The sequence below is a fragment of the Leucopleurus acutus genome (assembly GCF_964270905.1).
Source record: "Leucopleurus acutus genome assembly, chromosome: 1".
In the NCBI taxonomy this organism is placed as follows: Eukaryota; Metazoa; Chordata; class Mammalia; order Artiodactyla; family Delphinidae; genus Leucopleurus; species Leucopleurus acutus.
The window spans coordinates 10,505,028-10,528,802 of NC_139142.1; the positions used below are offsets into that span (position 1 = coordinate 10,505,028).

The 23,775-nt window shown below is 44.4% G+C and overlaps 1 protein-coding gene across 4 annotated transcripts in view; it reads right to left on the bottom strand.

Annotated features, from left to right (window-relative positions):
• Positions 1-11,628: 11,628 nt before the first annotated feature.
• Positions 11,629-23,775, bottom strand: part of UNC79 (unc-79 homolog, NALCN channel complex subunit) — a gene marked incomplete at both ends in the record, with an annotated part of 201,032 nt that continues 188,885 nt past the window's right edge. For all 4 annotated transcript variants that reach the window (XM_082852780.1, XM_082852778.1, XM_082852777.1 and 1 more), the window contains 3 exons: positions 11,629-11,829; positions 13,434-13,475; positions 22,643-22,720. In XM_082852780.1, coding sequence (XP_082708906.1) covers positions 11,629-11,829; positions 13,434-13,475; positions 22,643-22,720 — 321 coding nt within the window. The remainder of the gene's footprint in view (positions 11,830-13,433; positions 13,476-22,642; positions 22,721-23,775) is intronic.

Sequence of the window (23,775 nt, forward strand, 5' to 3'; positions counted from 1 at the left end):
GTGATTTCTACCTTCTCTGGACGGCACAGACAGCCCTGCGTGCACAGCTCTCATGTCTGCCCTCTCCCGTGGACAGTTCCAGAAGCTTTCTCCTCTCTTGTGTGAACCTGTCACCCCCTGGAGAGCCTGCATCCACTCCTACCCTAGGTGTTGATCATGCTGTGTCCTGGGGATTCAGAGAAACAGGAGAGAGCCCCACCCCCAGGAGCAGTTTGGTGGTGGCGATGCAAACAGACAGTGACACCGGTGTGGAGATGGAGGGACACCCAGGGTCGACGTCCCAGCACTTCACATACATCATCTCTTTTAATGCTTCCTGCAAGCCTAGGACGATGTAGATCATCCCTATTTCACGGAAGAGTAAACTGAGGTTCAGAGAGGTTCAGAGGGGTTCAGCAGCTCACCAAGTGTCAAAAAAGCAGTAAATGGCAGAGCCGAAATTCAGACCCAGTTCTGTGTGGCTATAAGTTCCAGGCCCTTCCAACCCAGACAGGCCCTCAGATTTCAAATGGTCCATCCCAGCTAGATTTACACCCGATTATCTTCCCAGCCCACGAAAAGCAAACAGGACACTCAGCGTCCCCAGCCCCTGGAAGCTGGAGTCAGGGATTCATGGATCTAACATGAATCAATTTTTGTGATTTCTTTTTTTTTTTAACCGAAGTATAGTGGGTTTACAACGTTGTGTTAATTTCTGCTGTACAGCAAAGTGATTCAGTTCTACATATATATACATCCTTTTTTAAAAAATATTCTTTTCCATTATGGTTTATCATAGGATATTGAACATAGTTCTCTGTGCTATACAGTAGGACCTTGTTTTTTATCCATTCTAGATATAAAAGCTTCCATCTGCTAACCCCAAACTCCCACTCCATCCCTCCCCCAACCCCCTCCCCCTTGGCAACCGCGAGTCTGTTCTCTATGTCCATGATTCTGTTTCTGTTTCACAGATTGGTTTATTTGTGGCATGTTTTAGATTCCGCATATAAGTGATATCATATGGTATTTGTCTTTCTCTTTCTTACTTCATTTAGTACTAACATGCATCAATTAATATGTGATTCTGGCAAGTCCTCTCCCCTCTCAGAGCCTCAGTTTTCTCACCCGTAAAATAAGAGTAATAATCCCTGGCCAGCTACTTCTCCAGGATGTGCACATGGAAGGGACTGGAAGGGTCCCAGCATCACCGGATTGAGGTCACAGCAGTTGGGTCCTCATTCCAAGCCTGCAGGAACCTGAAGCTCTCCTGTCCTCTCTACCCATCCCTTGGGGACTTACATCTGGCTACAGACTTCAGAGCCTTCAGGGTTGCCCCCGGTCCCCAACAAGCCGGCCGTCACGTGACACCCAGTCCCTGCTTCCTGGGTCTCCACAGAAGATTCTCCAAGTCCTGTGAGACATTCATGTACGGGACGGCTTTAGGGGGGCTCTGTAGGTGGGTGAGGGGAAAATTGCCTTCTCAGTCAGTACTGGCACCTGGACCCTGAGGATGCCCCCAGCCCCAGGGAAGGAACCAGAGATGGGCCTGAGACCCAGGCGGCCCCTCCTTTCTCAGTCTTCGAGAAGGCCTCGCCCCAGCCATGTGAGCCACAGACTCGGGGGCCCCGCCACCGAAGGTGGGGAGCCCACGCCAGGCCCCCCAGGGGTAGTAGGGGCTTCCTGAAACCAGACGGGCCTGCAGGGCTGCCCAGAACAATATGAACGGCGGCCCTGGACCCTGACTCCCCTTGGCTGGCGCAAACAGCCTGCTTCCCGCCAGGCCCAGCTGCCGCTGGGTGTGGGTGCCTGAGGCACCCTTGGCCTCGCATCTGATGGCTCTCTGTGGGTGGCCGTGTGGCCTCAAGAGGGTCTTCCTAGGACGGCTTCTCAGGGACAGGAAGCAGAATCCTGCCCCCACAAGGTTGCACTGGGCTCTCATCCTCCCTGGCCCCTGGTGGGCATCGTCACCCCTGCCTGGGCTGCAAGGTCGGTCTTTCAGAGTCATTCCCCCAACAGAAGCCCTTGACCTTTGACCTCAGCCCTGTGCTCCTGCCCTCATGCCACATCTCTATTTCTTCCACTAAGTTTCCTCAGGGGGATGGGGGTCCTTTCCTGTCGCCTAACCACAGCCAGAGCCATCTGGGGCCAATAGAGAAGCTCTTCTAACAGTGAAGCCCAGAAGGGACAGGGTTCAGGCTTAGTTCTCTTCTCCCAGGAGCTTCCTGAGGGAAAGCATCCTCCCTTTTTTTTGAAGACAAACACAAGCCCCCCTTTCCCAAAGGAAATGAGTGTCTCCTGAGTCCCAGCTAAGGGGCCTCAGGAGTTCCTCCCACAGCAAAGAGGCGACTGGCTGTCTCCGCCGTTAGAACTGGAAGAAATCAGAGTTTCGTTTGTTGCTCCTCATGTGCCCGCCCTGCACCCCTTAATTAACCAATGTCCTCCTTTCCAGACTCGCTGATGCATGGGGATAATGCAATTATGAAAAGGGAGTCAGGCGAGGCCCCCCCGCCAAAGAAAGAGTGGCTCTGATGGTGGGCGTGCAGGTTGGGGGATGTCTGAGTAGGGGGCACTGCACCCCTGACGTGAGCGCAACCCTAGGAAGCCTAATCCCTGCCCAGGAAGACAGAGGGGTCTAGAGGATCATGACGACACAGCTAAGCACACAGACTATCGCCAGCGAGGCCACTCTGAACCTGTCCTCAAAGCGCAGGGCTGAGGAGGGTCTGGTGGAAGGAGCCCCTTTTCTGGGGAATTCCGGGGGGCTGGCTTCATGCCACTGACTTTTGCCTGGAGGTTTGGCCTCAGCCTTTCAAATGGGACGTATTCTCAGCGGTAAGTCTGTTCTCTGTGAGAACTTAATTTTCGATTTCATTCTTAGTCAAACCTAAAGAAAAAAAAGTGTAATAAACATGTCTGGATCACAGGAATACATACTGAGATTTCAGGCCCACATTTGTGTTCACCGCCCGGTGACGACAAACAGCACCATTTTAGTCGTCGTGGGTGATGAGAAAAGAAGCCAGCTGGGCACCGTGGCTGGCTGGCCTCCCTGCTGCCTGGCCTCTCCGTGCAATCCCCCCCCTCTGTCTGCCACACCCTCCCAGAGAGCCCATCCAGTCCGGGGCTTCACACCCCATCAAACATGCATGACCCCCACGTTCGTGCCTCCGGTCCCCACTTCCCAACCATCCCCAGACCTGAGTGCGTCCAACTGCACACTTGCTGTACGCGGGCATCTCATCAGAGCCCGGAAGGACCCCTGGCTCTCTCCTTACGACCTCTCGTCACGCCATTGTCCTCACCTCCACACCTGGCCTCTTCAGCACCACTGTTTCACAGCCCAAACCCTGACAGTCAGCCTTTATTCCTCTTTGCCTCTCAAAAGGGACATGTTCTCAGGGGTGATCATTTGTCAGTGGCCAATAAACCGGCAAGTCCTATCAACTCGGTCTCCAAAACCCTTAAATCCATCTGCTTAACTCGGCCCTGACCACCCCCATCCAAGCCACCATCACTTCCTGCCTGGACTACAGTGACAGCCCCTGCCTTGGCGCTCTGCTTCCACCCCTGCCACCCCCAGGATTGTTCCCACAAAAGCCAGAGGGATCCTTACAAAACGTAAGTCAGATCGTACATGAGTTAAAAACCTGCCCATGACTTTTTTCATACTTAAACGCCACACTCCGTGCACTGGCTCACAAAGCCCGTCCTGACCTGGCCCCTGCTTCTCCGGCACCGACTCCCCTTCGTCACCCTGGCCTTCCTGAGCTCCTCACATGCGCCAGCACCTTCTCATTTTAGCTCTTTGCAGCCACTCTTTCCTTGGTTATCACCTGTGGCTTTCTTCAACCAGCCCTAGTCTTTCTCTAATCTGTCGCCTTAGCAGTTTATTTTCAATACAGCTCTTCTCGCCAGCTAAGGACACTTGTTGAGAAGTGTATGCATTTCCTGCCTTTCTCCTCCCACATGAATATAAGATGCGTGAGGACAGGGGCCTGCTCTGCTTTTGGGTCTTAGTCATTTCCAAGTCTCTAGACCTCCAGTGTGACTGACACCAGAAATGTTTGTAGGATTCATTGATTAATTAATTGTGGGTTACACATTTAATACCGTACACACAGCATCAAGAAAAGAATACAGCACTTTATTTCCCAAAACTGTTCAGAGTCCCCACCTCACTGGGTGTAGCGGGGTTGAGGCGGTAGGAAACCCTGAATTTGCAAATTGATGGTGTTTGGGCCTCTTCTGGTTTAACTAGTTTCTTTTGGATGACTCTGTCTCTTTGGGACAGACGCTCAAACTGCGAGCCATCTCCTCAGCCCGGCTCCCCTCCAGGAGGCTCCCAGGTGTGCCCCTGAGGGGGTATCCGTGGTCTCGGGCACAGGCAGAGGCAGGTGCAGACCACGTGGTACCTTCGGGGTCCTGGCAGGTCTCGTGGCAGGCCTGGGCTGCTTCCGGGCCAGGTGACTGCAGAACTGTGCCTGGGCCCTTCCGGTCTCCAAGGGTGACGGCACCTCCAGCTGTCCACGCTGTGGCAGGCTCTTCCTCCTGACCATGGACCCTGCCCATCTTCCTGCTCTCTCAGCTCCAGCCACGGGGACTCTGGAACCTGCACGCTCCCGCAAGCCGGGAGAGAGCTGCCGGAGCTGGGTGCAGGATTCCATCTGCAGCCCCGAGGCTGCCCAGGGCTGCCGGCCCTTCTCCTGGAGGCTTGTGCACCACCATGTGGTGGGGCTCCCTGGGACATTCCCATCAGGGCATTTCTACAATGTTCTCACCCCCAGCAGGGAAGCTGCCGACATGCCCACCTGGCCTCTCTGCCCTGCCCTACATTTGTCTCCCTTTTTCTTTGGCCAACAGTCCACTAGGGTCCAGAAGAGGCAGGCTCTCCATTCCCTCATCCTGTGTGACCAGAACTTTCCCTGCGTCTGAACCCCCTCCCACCCACGCCATCCATGGAGCTAGGCTGGGGAACGCGATTTCCTGGAGAAGAACAAAAGACATATCCATTTATTACTTTCAAAATATCATCCCCATTACAAACACAAGGATGTGTTCACACCATGTGAAGTCCCAGTGATGAGAGAACACACCATATGCAGGAGGATTTCCCAGTTGCTCATTCAAACAGAGAAACGCGGGGGAGCCTTGAGTCACCACACGCAGCCCAGCAGCGTAGGAATGCCGCATTCCAAAGGATGGGAGCCAAGGTCCCATTGCAAGCTGTGATTACATCTCAGCAAAACACCAGCTGTCACATGGCCTTACAGTTGGAAGAAGAAACGGCTGCGTGAATGTCGGCTGCTTAGCCCACAGCCTGGCACTCCCAGGAGTAGCGAGGGTTCCTTAAAGTTCCACTCTTATTCCTGTTTACGACTCCCTCTCTGTGCTAAGTACCTGACAGACATCATTTCGTTTACTCTTCACAAAAACATCAACAGAGAGGAACTAGCATCTCCATTTTGCAGCTGGTGAAACTGAGCCTTAGCGAGATGAAGTACTTGCCGGTGGTCATAGAGCGGGTCGGCGGGAACGTCCGCAACTGGCCTGGCCGCAGAGCCTGTGTGTGCTCCCCTCCAGCTGCCCCCCAGCCCTGAGCCCAGCATCGGGCTCTCTAGCTGAAGGCTCTGGGCACACCGTGCTGTCTGAAACTGGCCGATCCCCTCTTGGGAGCCTTCCCACCACCAGCCCCCAGCACCCCACCTGGGCAGCATGAGTGTCCTCACCTGGAGTGTTTCTGTCCTTCATGCCTGATTACTTGCTTGTTCCTTTCTTTTCCAAGTGGCCACCTGAAGGAGCGGAAATCAGGGCATCTGCCAGGCAGCCTCGGGAGGCTCCCCTCTCCACCGGCCTGCGGGCGGAGGCCTGTCTGGACTGCATGATTAAAAAGCCAGCTCTTTGTTCGACCAGATCCGTGCCTTCCGCCAATGTCCCGGGCACCCTGCAGGGAAGAGCTGCTGCCAGGGCTCACCTTGGAGGGACCAGCCCTGACTAGAAATGAGGTCGAACTGATGGGTCGGGGTGTGGAGGGGGCCCATGGCCACGCAGATGGAGGTGGGGGAGTGATGCCAGGGAGAGGTGGGCCACTGTGGGGCTGAGAGCACGGCCCCAAGTCCTGCTTGGCCACTGGCTCGCTAAGTGACACTGGGTCAATCCCACCCTGTCTTAGGCCCGTAAAATGAGACGGTCGGTCTAAACTGGGTGGCAAACTCACAAGCCTGCCGGGTGGAGCAGGTGAATGGGTGAAGCACCAACTGGGAGGCAACAGGATTTCTGCCGAGAGGCTGTGGGGTCTTCCTGCTTGGGAGGCAGAGGTCAGTAGTGGGAAACAGTACAGAACTGTAGACTGCATGCTCTAGCGGAAGTATTCAAACTGAAAGGGGAAATGGAAAGTTCAAGTTCATCAAACAAAATATGCTGTGGGCCAAGTTTCACCAGCAGGCTGCCGGCTGCTGACTTCTGGTCTATGTGATTCTAGGTTACCTTGCGGTCAGGTGAGGAGCAAAGGACTCTACCCATCATTGACCTGCCAGAATTATGTAGTAGAAAGAGCCAAGGCTTTGGAGGCAGACATATCTGGATTCAAAGTTTGCTCTGCCTCTTACTGAGTGACTCCTGCAGATATTGTCTCTCCATGCCTCAGTTTCCTCATCTGTAATATGGGGTTAATAACAGAAGTACCTGCCTCACATCACTGTTGAGAAGACTAAATGAGACTGCTGTATCTGAAGTGCCTGGCATGCAGTAAGCCCACACAGAGGGCAGCTATGATTATTTGAATTAGGGGCAAGTCTCAGCAGGGCTGAGTGAACTCAGACCCCTAATCTAATAGAGTTCATCATCCTAATCTGATGAATTCAGAAAATTTTATTCTTTGCCAAAAAACTATTATATTAAGTGGGAAACTAAATGTGATTTAATTTGTGAGCTATAATTTTTTGGCAAATAAATGAATTCCCAAAGTAAAGGAGAAAATGCCTTTGTCAGATGAAGTGACAGTGGCTCAATGGAAATTTATTATAGATGATTAATAAACAGAGAAACCAACAAGACTGAGCTTCCTCCAAAAGAGCCCTCAGATTGCTTTATCCCATGCTCTTGGCACATTTTAGCCAAAAGAGGCCAGAATCAAAGAAAGGGAGAGAGAAATTAACATTTACTGAGGGAAGCTCTGATGGAGTCAGTTGGCCTTCTGGTCCTAATGCTACTACTGCCAGCTTGACCTTGGATGAGTCATTTAACTTCTGGGCTTCAGTTGCCTCACCTGCAAAGTGGGAATATTAATGGGGAAGAGAGGGCTAAGAGAAGTAAAGATAATGTTTGTGAAGTGCTTAACACCTAGTAGATACTCAGTAAACGGTGGCTCTGTGGTTTCACTTGAACCCCCTTCAAAAGAGGCTCACTGCTGTCAGTGGAAGGAACTGGCCAGCCTCTTACTGATAACCCTTCCTCTCCCAGAGGGTTTGACTCATAAAAACATAGTTTGGTTCCATTCCATTGAGTTCCAACCACTCCCTTCATTCTTCTTAAGACCATTACTGTTAAAACACCCAATTTGCCCAAAATACATAGTTTCAAATTAATTCTATTAAAGAGGTATATTAAATGATCTGCATTGTCCGATTAATGCCAGAAGCCCTTGAGTCCCAGCTCACGAAAGAGTCTTGGTGGATAACCCATCTTCTCTGATCCAATCCAACTTTATTTGTCCTGTTGTAGCTTGGAAATGGAGACGAAGTTGCTGCAGTCACTTGGCCTCAGATGAGACTCTTAGGGAAGAGAGTTGCTGAAAATATCCCATCGTCAGGCAGAATGACACGCTTGTAAAGAATGGCATACAATGAAGACTGGACACCCTTGGTTAATGAGCGTGTTTCAGCTCCCATGGGTCTTGTAGGTCTTGCTTCTGAGGGACTGGCTGAAGGAAAAGCCAGATGAGCCTGCAGCTGTGAGCTGTCCCCTCGTTTGGTCTTCATATGGTGGCACAGGTTTCCTCGGAGGTCCATAGAGTCTGGTACAGTCTCCCAAGCACCACCTCAGTCCTCCACTCGTTTGTGCTTTCCATCCCCCCAGGGAGATGCGTAGACAGCTCCATTTTACAGATAAGGCAAAACAGAGGTCCAGAGAGATTGAATAACGTGTCCAAGGTCACCCAACTAGTAAGAGGCATGCTCACTGCAAAACAGTCATGGAATCTACGCATTTGCAGATTTTGGCCCATTCTACCCCTGGGAATCTCAGAATGTTCTGTTCACATCCTGGAACCCGTAGGATTCCGTGAGGGAAGGAAAACTGAATTTATTTATTTATTTATTGGCTCTTCTCCAAGCCAATAATCAGAACTGGCCAGATCTGGATTGGAGTCTCTCTGCCCTCTCTGCTGCTGTCAGAGCTGTCACCCGGGGCTGGACTGTGGGGTAGCAGGAGTCTATATGGACCGTGGTTGAGAGCACAGTCCCTGGCGTCAGACAACCTGGGGTCATGTTCCGGCTCTGCCTCTTACTAGCCGTAGACCTTGGGCAAGGAGCTTTACTTCTCTAGGCTTTAACATGAGAATAAAAACAGTAACCGATAACTCTTATTGAGGGCTTACCATGTGCCCGGCATTGCTTGAAGCTCTCTCCTTGCATTCTTTATTTCGTCATCTCAACAACCCTATGAGGTAGAATGTGTCACTGTCCACATTTTACAGATGAGGAAACACTAGTAATGCAACTTCAAAAACCCTGAGGCTTTGGGGAAAATATACCCATGCAAGGGTTCAACTCAGTGCTCCTCGGTGGCCTTCACCTAGGCCAGAGGTCAGGAGACTTTTTCTGTAAAGGGCCAGATGGTAAATGTTTTAGGCTTTCAGGACTATTCAGTCTCCTTCATGACCCTTCAACTCTGCCGTTGTAGCACAAACACAGCCAGAGACAATGTGTAAATGGCTGGTGTGGTTGTGTTCTAGTAGATTTTTTACAAAAACAGGCAGTGGGCTGCAGTTGTCTAACTCCTGACCTAGGCGAATGGCTTCTCCTCTTCCTTGTAAGGACCAATCCTGCTAAACTTCCATCTGTCCCTTCTTTTCCTGGCTTCTTTCTTCTAAGTGCCTGAGCCCCACTTGCTGGAGAGGCTACCACAATGACATAACAAAAGAAGATGAGGATACTGGGTAATGAAGTGGGCGGGGGGAGTGAGTGTAAGCCAGAGAAGCCTGCTGATCTCTATCAGCCAATGAAGTGGCAGGGTCCCAGCAGGGGCAGTATTTTGGTCAAGCTGGTAGGAAAACTGGTCCCACAGTTCTGAGGGGCAAGGAGGGAGACCTGCCTGGATGGGACCAAGGACCCAGGTTGTGACTGGGGTAAAGGAAAGAGGTCCAGATAGCAGGAAGCATTAGAGGCGACCCAGTCAAGAGGGCTGAGCTAAAGGGTCATCTCCAGCCCTTGGGGGGATGCAAATACAAAGGGAAATTGAGGCAGAAGTTCATTCAAGGAACTGGGCAAAGAAGATGGAGAAGAAGCTGTGGATGACTCTGGACCTTGTCTACTGGTAGAATAGGGCCACCAAGATCCTGGCCACCTGTGGCAGGGTGGGCTCAGGACCACTAAAGAGCTGGGCCTACAGCTGAGCCCAGATGGGGAAGTCAGTTAAACCTCCAGGGAGAGCAGCCAGGGCCTCCTGCTCCAGCCTGTGTCTGTAACCCCCTCTAGGAATCCCTGCATAAAAAAGAGAAAGTCACAATTTAGCCCTTGCTGAGCCCACTGGGTAGCTCAAGAAAGACCTGCTGCTTAATCAAATCCGTTCCATTCAATAGACACTAATTAAACATGTACTATGAGCCAAACCCTGGGGATACAGAGAGAGGACATATCCTCAAAGCCGTCACAGTTTACAAGCGAGATAAGTACATGCGCAACTTTTTATCATACAAGACCAAATGTGCACAGAAGCGTAACCAAGCACGACTGGGACGGAGGAGAATTCTGAACAGGGGAAGGCCTTTCCAAAGAGTTCGTTAGCAAAATATGAAGAAGAATCATTTCTATAGTCTTACTATAAGGACCTATTGGTTTCCCACAAGTTTTCATAAGAATGGAGATCTGCAGGCTTCCCTGGTGGCGCAGTGGTTGAGAGTCCGCCTGCCGATGCAGGGGACGCGGGTTCGTGCCCCGGTCCGGAAGGATCCCACATGCCACAGAGTGGCTAGGCCTGTGAGCCATGGCTGCTGAGCCTGCACGTCTGGAGCCTGTGCTCCACAACGGGAGAGGCCACGACAGTGAGAAGCCCGCGTACCACAAAAAAAAAAAAAAAAAAAAAAAAAAAAAAAAAAAAAGAATGGAGATCTGCCACCCTGTCTTTCTAGAACTCATGTGAAATACTTAACATTTGAGGACTTGTTTTCCCCTGAGAAGCATTAAGATATCAGACTTCCCAGAAGAAGAGAGAAGCTTCTTTAAAACCAACATTAAAAAAAAAAAAAGTCTCATGCCCTCAAAGTCCCTCCTAGAGAATGGACTTCAAATAAATTGTGTATTTCTCTCACCAAATGACCTTAAAGAAAGCCTTTTCCTCTTAAAATTGTACTTAGTCTTAATGGAAGTTAGAAGTTTTAAAAGTTTAGAAGAAATGGTTGTCAGGAACTAAACTCTAGCTCTATAAACTGATTTTAAAAAACCCCAGGCTCACAAAGATAATAAAAAATGCATTTAATAGCATGTCAATATACAGCTTAAATGTATATTAAGTCTTCTTTTAGTCAGTGCATTACAGGGATAGAGAAGAGAAATATCATTTGTGAATGCACAGTCAAATGTTAAATATAAGTGCTGATAAATCTTGGTGCTCTTACACTATTAAAATTCCGTTTTATGAAACATAGCTCCAGGTGCAGTGTTCTGTGCCAGCGTGGGGAATCGTCTGGTCCAGTATGCAATCTACAGTTTTAAATTGAATTGTATACAAGTATTAACAAAAGAATAAAATTTATTATTCACAAAACTAAAGTGGTTGTCATAAAGCTTACAAGAAAGTACAGCCTAGGACTAATGAGTTGAAAAACTAGTTTTAAAAATAATAAAACTTACTGGACAGTCCTGGAAAATGATATTATAAAACAAAGAAAACAGTTGGCACAGTTTAACCACCTAATTTCTAAGTGCACTTTGTAATGGTCCTTGCAAGCTGCCACTTTTCCCAGGATAATGACAAAAAGCTTCAGTCAAGTGTCACTGGCTTATGGTGACGGGTTTTTTTTATTGCATTGCCAAGAGTGGATTTTAAGAAAAAACACTACAAAGGTTTCAAAAACCCTATTTATTCTCTATCATCAAAAATAGCAACAGGGGGACTTATACAACTTTTCTGTGAGTACCCACCAGTCTATTTTTTTTTCTTAAAAAAAATAGAAGTTAGTTAAAGAAAAATGATTTGGTTTTTAAAAAATAATGTAAGGAAACACTTAATCGGATAGCCCAAGGAGTCATCAGAAATGTGTAGCAAGAAAGCTTCATTTTGGCCCTCTCCGGCCTTTGCACGTCTTTTACTAAACTAGAAAGAGAATGTACAGTACCAATATGTTCCCCAACCTGCTTGGATCGAATTGTTTTGTTTTGAAACCCATTATTGCTAAACCAGAGTGTTGACACTGAGAGCCGAGGAGTCCGCTCATAGAGGATAAAATTGAGAGGCTGCTTCTGAGGACTGGATCTCCACCTGGGCCATTTTGAACTGGGTGCACTGCAGCCACTTGCGCAGGGCCGCCAGGCTGGCACTGCTCTGGGTGGAACCCGGCAGCGTCCTGAGGCTGTGGTGGTTCACGTTGTTCTGAATGGCCTGGAGGCGAAGCTGGAGTCCCGCAGATAAGTGCTGTAAGAAAGGGCAAGACGGTAGTTTAGTTTCTTTCCTGCTCGGGTTCCCCGTCAACCCAGGGAGTGCCGGCCTGGACTTCTTCTGCAGGCGGGACTTACACGTGGCACGGGAGCTGTCTGGCCTGAAGAAGGCCAACTCCCAAATTTGGGGAGGGCTCAGGGCAGAGGGCGTGGGCCGGTGCCATGTTCTTAGAGCCCACCTGGCCCAAATCCATCCAAATAATGCCCCTCCCATCTCGACTCATTCTTTGCAACACCAGTGCAGGGGCTGACACTTAGACTTGTCCCCCGAGAGCTGTTTGCTATGTGGGCCTGGTGTCGCGGGCTATGCTGCCAGGCTCCCTGGGTTCAGATCCTCGGTCCTCTGTAAACACCTTGGGGAACAAGGTTTTTCGGTCTGTGTTTGGATTGTCTCATGGGCAAAGTGGGGACAGTAACACTCACCTGACAGGGTAATTGTAAGGATAAGTGATTTAACAGAGGGGTCAGAACAGAAGCCGGCCATAGGAAGGGCTCAGGACATTTTCATCATGATTATAGTCTCTCTGTTCTCACGTTCATGCACACGTTCATGCACACACGAAGGAGCTAGGTTGTAAGCTTTTCTTATTCTTCTTAGCTTCCCATGAAGTTCTGTTGGCCTCCACTTAGCACTCTGGGCAATGTCAAATTGCCACAGATGACCGCCAAGCAGGGGGAGGGCAGTTTGGAATGACTCGGGGTGAAAGTCCAAGCAGTTTTTACCGGTGGCCACAAACAGCAGTTAGGCCGTGAACCAGTACTCAAAGCCTGTGGGCACTGCTGACAGCTGTGTATCTCTCTTGGTATCCCTTGAAGTCACCTCCCTTCCTTCCACAAGCATCCCTCCCCAACTCTGGGAGGAAATCCAGCAACAAGGCTTCCATCTTCTCCCCCTCCTCCCTGATACTCCCAGTGCCTTAGACGAGACCCAGTTTGGGATGGAGAGGGTGGTGAGCTTTGCCATCTTAATGTTAAGCCCCAGTAACTAGATTTACAGCCATGGAGTACGTCTGGCCCTGCAGTGACAATGCGTCACTCAAGGCGGGGCCTGGCAGTGAGAACTACGTTCTGTCTCCCCCGCCCCGGCTGTGGGACCCTGTCCAAGTTACTCTTCCTTCCGACCCTATGTTTCCTCTTATATAGAATGGGGGGGCGGGGGAGTGGGCAGGTCCCTTCTAGTTCAATTCTGTCGTTCACTGAATGTTATCCTCTCTTAATAGAATTCTTCCCATCACAAAAAGTCAGTCCTAGCGGCCAGGAAATAGCACCGGACATGTCTGGGACCAGATCCCATGGGTATCCTCTGAAGGTAGAGTAGCTTTTCAGCCTGTGTTCTAGTCAGTAGCGGAGCCTCGCCCAGACTCTGGGATCCTCCCCCTCCCCCTTCAATCAATGATGAGTAGGACAGCGGCTCCTGCTGTCACCTCGGCCCACAGGCCCCCTACCTGTCCCGCAGGGTCTCCTGCATTATCAGCCCCCAGAGACCAGGAACAGGTAATGAGTGGCGCATTGTGGAGCCCTGTGAATGTTATGAGCTTCTCTGGAGGGAACTGAGCTTCCAGTCCACCCGGGGTGACTTACCTTGATATTTGACTGAATCATTGGCAACCACATAGGTATCAGCTGTATGGAGAAACACAGAAGGCCCATTATTACTGTTCTCCATTCTCCCACATAAGCTCCGCTTACTGCCTGGCAAAGCAAGGCACACGGAATCCCTTTAACATCACAAAAGGATGTGGGCCTCCGATGCAGAGTTCCCCGCTATCAGACAAACGTCTCTCTGAGGCCAAACCCTGCTGAGCTGGTGGCATTTGGAGGTTAATAAGCACCCCATGAGTGCCTGAAACACACACCGTAAATGACTGATTGTCTCTTGAAAGCTACCAAGCATGGGAAATTAAATGTGTATTTATTTAATTAAATCCTCTCTTTCTTGAAATAGAATTTCCTCCACGGGATCTTTAGAACTGAGTCTCCAAGTAGCATGGCGAAGCTCTCTGCCTGTGGTCGTTAAGAAAAGATCACTGGGAAGCGGTTAAAATGCTTAAGTGATGGACAAAGACAAGCCCTGAAGTTGCCTGGCTGTGATCTGGAAGACGAGACACAGCACGAGTGAGTGCCGGCCGGGGTTTCAGCAGTGTGGGTGCACGGGCAGGCGAGCAGCGGGTCCCTGCTCCAGCCGGGAGCAAGGCTCTCAAATCTTGGGCATCTGGGGAGCCCTGCCCCTCCGCTGCCTCTGATTTGCCCTGAGACCCTTCCTAGGAGGTCACAGGTGCCCCGCCCGAGCTCCCCCAGCAGCGGCTCTCCTCTGTCCGCTTTGGTCTCTTGCCACACTTCAGCCCTTCCGAACGCAAGTGTTGACTTGTGTTCGTGGCCTCATAAATCCGGAAGTCAGGGACAGAATACATTTCCCAAAGTGTATTCCACAGAACTCCAGTTGGGTGGGATTTAAATGGGGAAGGGGGGCTATGAGCTAATAAGTTTGGAAATGTTAGTTTCTTTCAGGACTGTTCAGATCTTTAATATGCTCAAATGCATCATATCATTTCAGTCCACGCTCCTTCTGACCCAACTCCAATAGAGTTGATATGGGTTGCATTGTGTCCTCTCATATAGCCGTTGTAGTCCTTGCCCACACAGCCTCAGATGGGACCTTATTTGGAAATGGGGTCATTGAAGATGTAGCGAGTTAGGATAAGGTCATTCTGGAGTAGTGGGGACCCCTAATCCAATATGACTGGTGTTCTTATAGAAAGTGGGAAATTTGGACACAGATGAGAGCGGCACATGAAGGTGAAGCAGAGATCTACAAGCCAAGGAACGCCAAAGATGGCCAGCAAACCCCCAGGAGCCAGGGGAGAGGCTGGGACAGATGCTCCCTCACAGCCTCAGAAGGAATCAATTCTGCCATCACCTTGATCTCATAACTTCTTGCCTCCAGAACCATGAGACAATACATTTCTGTTACTTCAGTCAGTCACCCAATTGGCAGTGTTCAGCAGCCTAGCAAACTAATACAAGGGCACTCGAGGGAGCAAAGCCCAGAGGTGGGAGTGTGCAGAGAGGTGAGGAAGCAGTGGAGGTTCACGTGATGCTGAAGGGTGAGGTTCTTAGCACAGGGTCATGAAAAGCAAGTTTAGAAAAGCAGAGTGAGGCCTCTTGATGTTTGGCCTTGATGTTTGGGAAATACCTGAACTGACCTCTTGTTAAGAATCCTGAGGGACGGGGAGGTGGGTTGAGACCAGGGAACACTGAGTACTCTGCCCCTGGGTGGACACCTTTCCCAGGGTTGCCCCACGGGCTAAGGGCCTTTATGAGGCAAACAAGGGAATACTGAGGCTGATTTTAGAAGTGCTTTTGTTATTTCCCCAATGATGTAACACAAGACCATTAGATTCTAAATATACCTGCAAGGGGCCTTCAGGTGTGTGATTTACCACCTGACTGAAGGCATCAGGTTAAAGTTCATTGTGAAGGACAGCATTATACAATCCAGCAGTCATCCTATTTCAGGAATGCTAATTTGACTGTTTTGAATAACGGTTCATTTCAGTACCCTTTTGCTAGTGGCTCCTACAAAGCTGTCAGTAAGAATTAGATGTAATTTATTCTGGGCACTGTAATGTTATAATAAAATTGGTTGTTTTTTTTTCTTCTCCAAAAACAATATCCAGAAAACTGAAGGACACTTAAAAAATATGTTTTTCATCAAAATCAAAGGGATACTTTTCCTCTTATCTTGGTTTATGTTATGGGATAAATTGAAGACTTCCTGCTCAGTTGGACTATATTCATTTCACTCCATGCTTTTTCCAGCCCTCAAAATAAAATTAGTCATGAAACTTTCTCTTTCACCCAAGATGGAGTAACAAAGACCAGATTTACAATCCTGCCTAAAACAAAACTAAAATTCCAGATGAGGCGTAATGAAACAATGATTTTCAGACATTAAGCATCAGCAATGCAGGACAGTGATCACTGAGGGAGAGGAAACAAACAAGGTGACCGCTACAGTTATCCTAGCTCACTGCCTAGACAGTGTTTTCAGGCAGTAGCACAGGGAGAAGGAACCCAGGTAGAGTCTGGTGGTCTTCCTGAGGTGAGGAGATGGAGCTGGGAGTCCAGGGAGGCCAAGGGAGCTAGAGTTTGTAAGGCAGAGTAGTGGAAAGGAGAGAGCTGTAGAGAGAGAGAGAGAGAGAGAGAGCGCTAACTCTCTGAAGATCTGTAAAGGGTTCCCCTTGAGTCTTCAGCTCAATACTGACCAGTATACACATGTGAGAAAATTATCCAAGGTTGAAGAAAAAATAACCTAAAAAGATTAGAGGGAAAAATCCCTGGTAATCACATAGCAATAGTTTGTGTTTCCACTAGTTATAGTGGAAAAATCTTGCAAATCATAGAACACCAAGTAGAGTACTCAGGATATTACCTTACCAGTGAAGAAATAGTAGCCCTAGACAAACTGCTGCTCCAATCCTACCTAACAAAGCTTAACACCAAGTTTCAAAGGCATAAAACTGTTTCTAAGTAATTTAACTATGGCATAGAGTACAGCTCAAGAATGCTTGTAGGAATAAAAAAATATCTAGCACCCAAAAAAGTCAAATTCAAAATGTCAAGAATCCAATAAACAATTATCAGCCATGCTAAGAAGCAGGAAAATGTGATTCATAATGAGAAGAAAACTCAAGTAACTAGAAAAGACCCCGAAATGACACAGAGAACAGAACTGGTAAACAAGGACATTAAAACAGTTATTACAACTATATTCAATATGGTCAAGAAGGTAGAGGAAATACTGAGTATGTTAAATAGAGGTATGCAAGAAAATCTTAAAGAAACAATAGCTGATACTTTTCCAGATATAATGAAAACTATAAATTCACAGATCCAAGAAAGTCAACAAAATCAAGAACAAGAAATATGAAGAAAACTACACCAAGGCATATCATCATCAAATTGCTTAGCAACAATGGTAAAGAAAAAAATCTTCAGAGCAGCCTGAGAAAAAAGACATATCATATACAGGGGAAAAAAAATAAGAATGACAAAGATTTCTTCTCAGAAACAATGGAAGCAAAAAGACAGTGGATGAATAGCATCTTCAAAATACTAGGGGGAAAAAAAACTTTGAACCTAGAATTCAATAACCACTGAAAATAGCTTTCAAATATGAAGGCAAAGTAAAGACTTTCTCAGACATACGAAAGCTGAAGGAATTAAGCTTCAGTAGACCTACACGAGAAGTTGTAAAGAAAGTCCTTTGGGCAGAAGGAAGATGGAAGTTTAATTCTACAGAAAGGAATGAAGAAAACTGAAAAATGTAAATATGGCAAAAACAGAAAATATAAAACAAAATTTAAATTGCTTTGAGAGATAATTGTTTAAAGCAAAAAAAAATTATGGTTTGGTTTATAACATATGTAGGAGTAAAATGGATGACAATCATAGCACAAAGTCTGGAAATGGAAGTATACTGTTGTACATTCTCATACTATACATGAAGTGGTACATTATTACTTGAAGGCAGATTGTGTTAAGTTAAAAATGTTGACCATAAACTCTTAGGTCAACCACTAAAACAACAACAGCTAAGACATACAGCTAATAAGATAACTGAAAAACACATTTAAATAACCCACGGGTCAAAGAAGAAGTCAAAAGGGAAATTAGAAAGTATTTTGAACTGAATGGAAATGAGAATATATCAAAATTCAGAGGAATACAGCCAAAGCAGTACTTAGGAGGAAATTCAGAAAACCAAACACTGACAGCTGAATAGAAAAAGGTTCTCAAATTAATGACCTCAGCTTCCACCTTAAGAATCCAGACCAAAAAGTGGAAATTGTATCCAAAATTTAATCATTAAAAACTCAATTAGTCAAAAAGAAGGTAGAAAAAGAGGGAATAAAGGACAAAGAACAGATGGGAAATAAAGAAAACAAATAGCAAGGTATTTTAAGCCAAATGATATCACAAAACACATTAAATGAAAATGGTTTAAAAATCCCAATTAAAAGGGATTGTCCGATTGGATTTTTAAAAAAGCCCAGTACCCAACTACATGCTGCCTATAAGAAATATACTTTAAATAAAAAGACACAAATAGGTTAAAAGGCTAGAAAAAGATATACCATACTAATACTAGTCAAAAGAAAGCTAGACTGCCTTTATTATTACCAAAGAATATTATCGAGGATAAAGAGAACCATTTCATAATTTCAATTCATTAAGAAGATATAACAATCCTAAACATTTATACACCTAATAATAGCTTCGTAATACGTGAAACAAAAACCGGTATACCTGAAAAGATAAATTAGGGAGATATTTCAATACCCCTTTTCAATAACTGATAGACTAAGTGGATAGAAAAAGAAGGAAGGACATGAAAAAATTGAACAATACTATCAACAAGCTTGAATCAACTGACATAGGAAACTATATTCAACAACAGCAGAAGACATATTCTTTTCTAGTACACACAGCATTTACCAAGATAGACAATATCCTAAACAAGACTCAATAAATTTAAAATGAGTCAAATTATACAAAGTATTGATATTTTCTCTGATCATAATGGGATTGGATTAAAAATCCATAACAGAAAATCTCTAGAAAAGCCTCAAATATTTGGAAACTAAATTATTGCCTCTAAATAAGCAGTGAGTCAAAAAGGAAAGCAAAAGGGAAGATAGAAAGTATTCTGAACTGAACGTAAATGAGAACAGAACTACCAAATTGTAGGATGCTGCTAAACCAGTGCTTAGATGGAAATCTTAATCACTTATGTTATAAAAGAAAAAAATCTCAAATCAGTGAATTCCACTTCCACCTTAAGAAACAAGAAAAAGAAGAGCAAATTAAATTGGAAGTCAACAGAAGAAAGAAACTGATAAAGAACAGAAATCAATGAAACAAAAACTACAGAAAAAATCTATGAAAACCAACCAAAAGCTGGTTATTGTTGTCATTGTTTTAAATCAAAAGCTCACTAAAATTGATAAACCTTTAACCATATTGATCAGAAAAATAAAAGTGAGATCACAAATCACCATTATCAGGAATGAAAGAGGTAGCATAACTACTGATCCTACAAATATTAAAAGTATAATAAGGGAATATTATGAGTAACTTCATGCCAATAACATCAACTATTTTGATGAAATGGACAAATTCTTTGAAAGACACACTGTCAAAGATCACTCAAGAATAAGCAGATAACTTAAATAGCCCTGTATCTATTAAAGAAATTGAACCTGTAGTGTAACACCCTCCTGCAAAGAAAATTCCAAGCCCAAGCAGCTCCACTGGTGAATCTGACCAAATATTTAAGGAGAAAAAAAAATACCAAACATATATAAACTTTTCCTGAAAATGGAAAAGAAAGGAATACTTCCTGACGTACTCTATACGGCCATCGTTACCCTGATACCGAAACCAAAAATAGTTATTACAAGAAAAGAAAATTATAGTCCAATATCCCTCATAAAGACTGATGCAAAAAAATTATTTTAAAGTGTTAGCAAATAGAATTCAGCAATACATAAAAGAATAATACTTCAAGACCAAGTGGTTTGTCCCAGGAATATAAGGTTGGTTTAACATTCAAAAATCAATCCACGAATCTCACTGTTAATAGTCAAAAAGAAAAATCAAATGACCATCTCAATAAATGTAGAAAAAGCATTTGACAAATCCTACATCTATTCCTGACAAAAATTCTTAGCAGACTAGGAATAGAAGAGACCCTTACTCAATCTGACAAAGGGTATCTATGAAAAACAACAGCTAACATTTATATTTAATGAATGCTTTCTTCCTAAGATCAGGAACAAGACAAGGTTTCCAACCCTCATGACTTCTATTCAACTTGTATTAGAGGATCTAGCCAGAGCAATGAGACAAGAAAAAGAAATTAAAAGTATAAAAATTCAAAAGAAAACTGCTTGTACTTGCACATGACATAATTGTCTACAGAGAAAATCTGATGAAAGCTACAAGAAAGCTACTAGAACTAATAAATGAGTTTAACAGATTGTAGGGTATAAAGGCATAAATCAGTTATATTTCTAAATACTAACAATAAAATACCAAAAATTTTAATGTAAAAAACCATACTATTTATAATACTATAAAATTACTATACACTTAGGGATAAATTTGATAAAATATTCTAGTCCTGTATATGGAAAACTATAAATATTGCTGAAAAAAATTAACAAAGACATAAATAAATAGAGTGGTATACTCTGTTCAACGATTGGAAGACTCAATATTGTTAACATCTCAATTCTCCTTAAAGTGATGTATACATCAGTGCAACCCACATTCCCAGCAGGCTTTTCGTAGTAATTGACAAGTTGATTTTAAAATGTATCTAGAATGCAACGGACCTAAAATAGCCAAAACAACTTTGAAATAGGTGTAGAAATTTAGAGGAGTAACACTACATGATTTCAAGGCATATTAGAAAGCTATAGTAACCTAGACAGTGCGGTACAAAGGTAGACAAACAGATCAATAGAAATGAATTGAGTATCCATTAATAGAACCATACATGAATGGTCAATTGATTTTTGACAAAAGTGCAAAGGCAATTCAATGGATAGAATTTTTCACAAACAATCCTAGAATAATTGGATATCCACACACATAAAAAGTACCTCAATCCATACCACACACATCCACAAAAGTTAACTCAAAATGGATCATAGATATAAACTAACACCTAGAAGAAAACATATATAATATCTAGAAGAAAACACAAAGAAAACTCTTTGTGATCTTGGATTAGGCAAAGATTTTCTTAAATACAACATCAAAAGCATGATTCATAAAAGAAAAATTTGATAAATGGTATTTCATCAAAATTAAGACTTTCTGCTCTTCACAAGTCACTGTGAAGACAATGAGAAGACAAACACAGAAAAAAAATCTTTGCAAATGACATATCTGATAAAGGACTTGTATCTGAAAATTCAATAATAAGAAAAAAACCAACTTGATTTTTAAAATGGGCAAATAATTTTAATAGACATTTTACCATGCAGATATATGGATAGCAAATAAGCACATGAAAAGATGTTGAGCATCATTTGTCAACAGGAAAATGCAATTTTGCAGTACACAGTTCTTAATGACTAAAACTAAAGATTAACTACATTAAGTATTGACGAAGATGTGTAGGCACTGGAATGCATACTGCTGGTGTGAATGTAACAGGGTACAATCACTTTGGAAAACAGTTTGCCAATTTCTTTAAAAGTTATACACGTATCATACAGCCTAGCAATTCCACTCCTTGGTATTTATCCAACACACCTGAAAGCCTATAGCTACACAAAGACTTGTGTATGTATATTCATAACAGCTTTATTTGTAACAGCCTCAAACTTTTGGAAACAGCTCAGATGTCCATTAATTGATGAATGGATAAACAAAATGTGTTATATCCATATAACAGATACTACTCAGAAATAAAATAATCTACTGATACATGTAACATGGATTAATGGTAATATAATTATTCTGAGTGAAGGAAGGCAGAGAAAAGCATAACTACTGTATGAATCTATTTATATGAAATTCTAGAAAATGCAAACTAAGCTATTATGACAGAAAGCAGATCAGCAGGTGCCTGGCGATGAGGAAGTGGGGTACAGGAAGTGGTGGAACAGAGACTAACCAATGTGTATGAGAAAACTTTAGCTGGGGAGGACAATATTCATTATCTTGACTGTGGTGATGGATGGCTTCACGGGTATAATATGTGTGATGTGAAGATATCAAATTGTACATTTTACATACGTAAAGTTTACTGTGTATAAATTATACTTCAATAAAGCTGTAAAAACCAAAATCAGGTATGATCACCCAAGTGTCAGTCATGTAGTTTCTCCCATAGTGTTGACTTTTGCTACTGACTGTCAAGCTAGATAAGCTATATCTATCCCTTTTTAACCAACAACCTTGCAGTTTTCTGGTAACAGTCAAGTTTTCCCTAAAAACGTGCTGCTTTTCTTCAGCACTGTGTGAGTTAACTTTACAAATGTCCTTTACTGAAGGGAGTCAACCAAGGAGTGAAATAGGAAGTTATAAGGTTCTAAACTGATGCACTCTGTGGGTTGGCGGGGGGGAGGTGGGTGGTGATGGTGGCTGGGATAGTGGAATATAGACATGGAAGGCAAAGAAGGAAGTGGTACAAGAAGAGGAAGGACAAAGAATCAGTGAAACAGAGAGGTGGAATGATAGGAAGGAAAGGAAAAAGAATGGAAATAAAAAGAGAAAGTGAGTGAGCAACCAGGTTCTCCTTTGTTCTTTTATCTTTTTATCACACTAGCATGTTTCTGATGTCCCTGGATAGATAACAAATACCTGAATTACTTTCACACACTGTACAGTGATTTAGAATAGTAATATTAGAAACTAAATTAATTTATCTTAGAGAAAAGTATCCGCTACCAAGTCAAACAATGACAGAGTATTTTCCTTGGTTGTCTGGATATCTTGCAAGGCGAGGCTCCACCAAACAATTTATATGACTCTAGGGTCATTTCCAGATCAATGCTTCTGGTAATATTTTAATTACTTATGTTGCATGCAATCATGGTGTGACATACTGAACCCAGCTAGAGTTGTTATATGAGCCCGATTCCTCCAGCCCCAACTTTGAATGTGAAAATTAAATCAGTTTTATTTTCCTCTTCAGAAGGTACATTCAAAATAAATCCACATTTGTTTTTAGAAGCAAGAAATGGTCTATAGAAATCATAAGATTTTCCTACCTTGACAAAAATTGTTGAATTGCATTCTTGCAGTGCCTCCATTAAACTAATCACATGGAGACACACCATTTCTACCATCTGAAACAACAAACAGGAAAATCAATTCCACTCAAGGTGATACGGAAACAGTCTGCAGCCACATGCCCTGTGCCCACGAGGACATTCTGCACAACAACCAGAGGGGACCAGGGGTATTTCTTCCTCTCTAAAACTTCAACCAGAAACTGAATTTTATAGGCTGCAGAGGTTTCCTCATGCCATGCCTTCCTCATCTAAATTGGGGCTGCCAATGAATTCAGGTATCAATCTCACTAATCTGCACCACACTGCGATTCACACCAGAGGATAAACGGTTTCTGCTTCCTTCATTTCCAACTGCAGAACTCTTGGGCTTGGGTCTTTTCTCCATCTTGATCGATCCTTTCTCCACAGTTTCTTCACTTGGAGCGGCTGTTTCATTTATTGCACCACCTCTGTTTGAAGCTTTATTCTCCGTGGAACAAGGCAGTCATATTTACGACAGTTTAAAAATACCATAGAAATGATATCCCTCATCAGAAATCCCTGTGGCTAGATTTTAAACACTCCAGGGGGGATTTTACCAGACTGGCTTATGTAGTTTAACAAAATTTTCAGAATTTAAAATTAATTCAAATTCATTTGTAACACCATTTGTACAAGATTCACCAGTAACAAATTCATTTCCAACATTTGAATATTAAGAGACATTTGGAGGAGAGGTATTAATGGTATCAAAAAACGAGCGACAATAGAAGGAAACTCTGAATCTCTAGTTTAAATTTAAGGTCCCAGTTTCATCGTCTGTAAAAGAGCAGAATAGAATACTTGACCTCCAAGTGCTTCTTCAGTCCCAGACTCTATGATCTAATAAATGTAATTATCTATGCGGTGGTCAGAACTGTTGGTGTACCCTCAAGTTTTCACATAAATTTCCTTTAAGTTGAATTAAAACACCTCTCTCCCTACAGAACTGCCTTATAATATCTGCTTCTCTAAAGAAAAGAAAGTGCTTCCCTAAAGGAAAAATATAATCCCCTTTCCAATTACAACAGAAAGAAAATGTTTCTTAGACTAATATTCAATCAGTCAAAACCATTGCAGAATGCATTGGT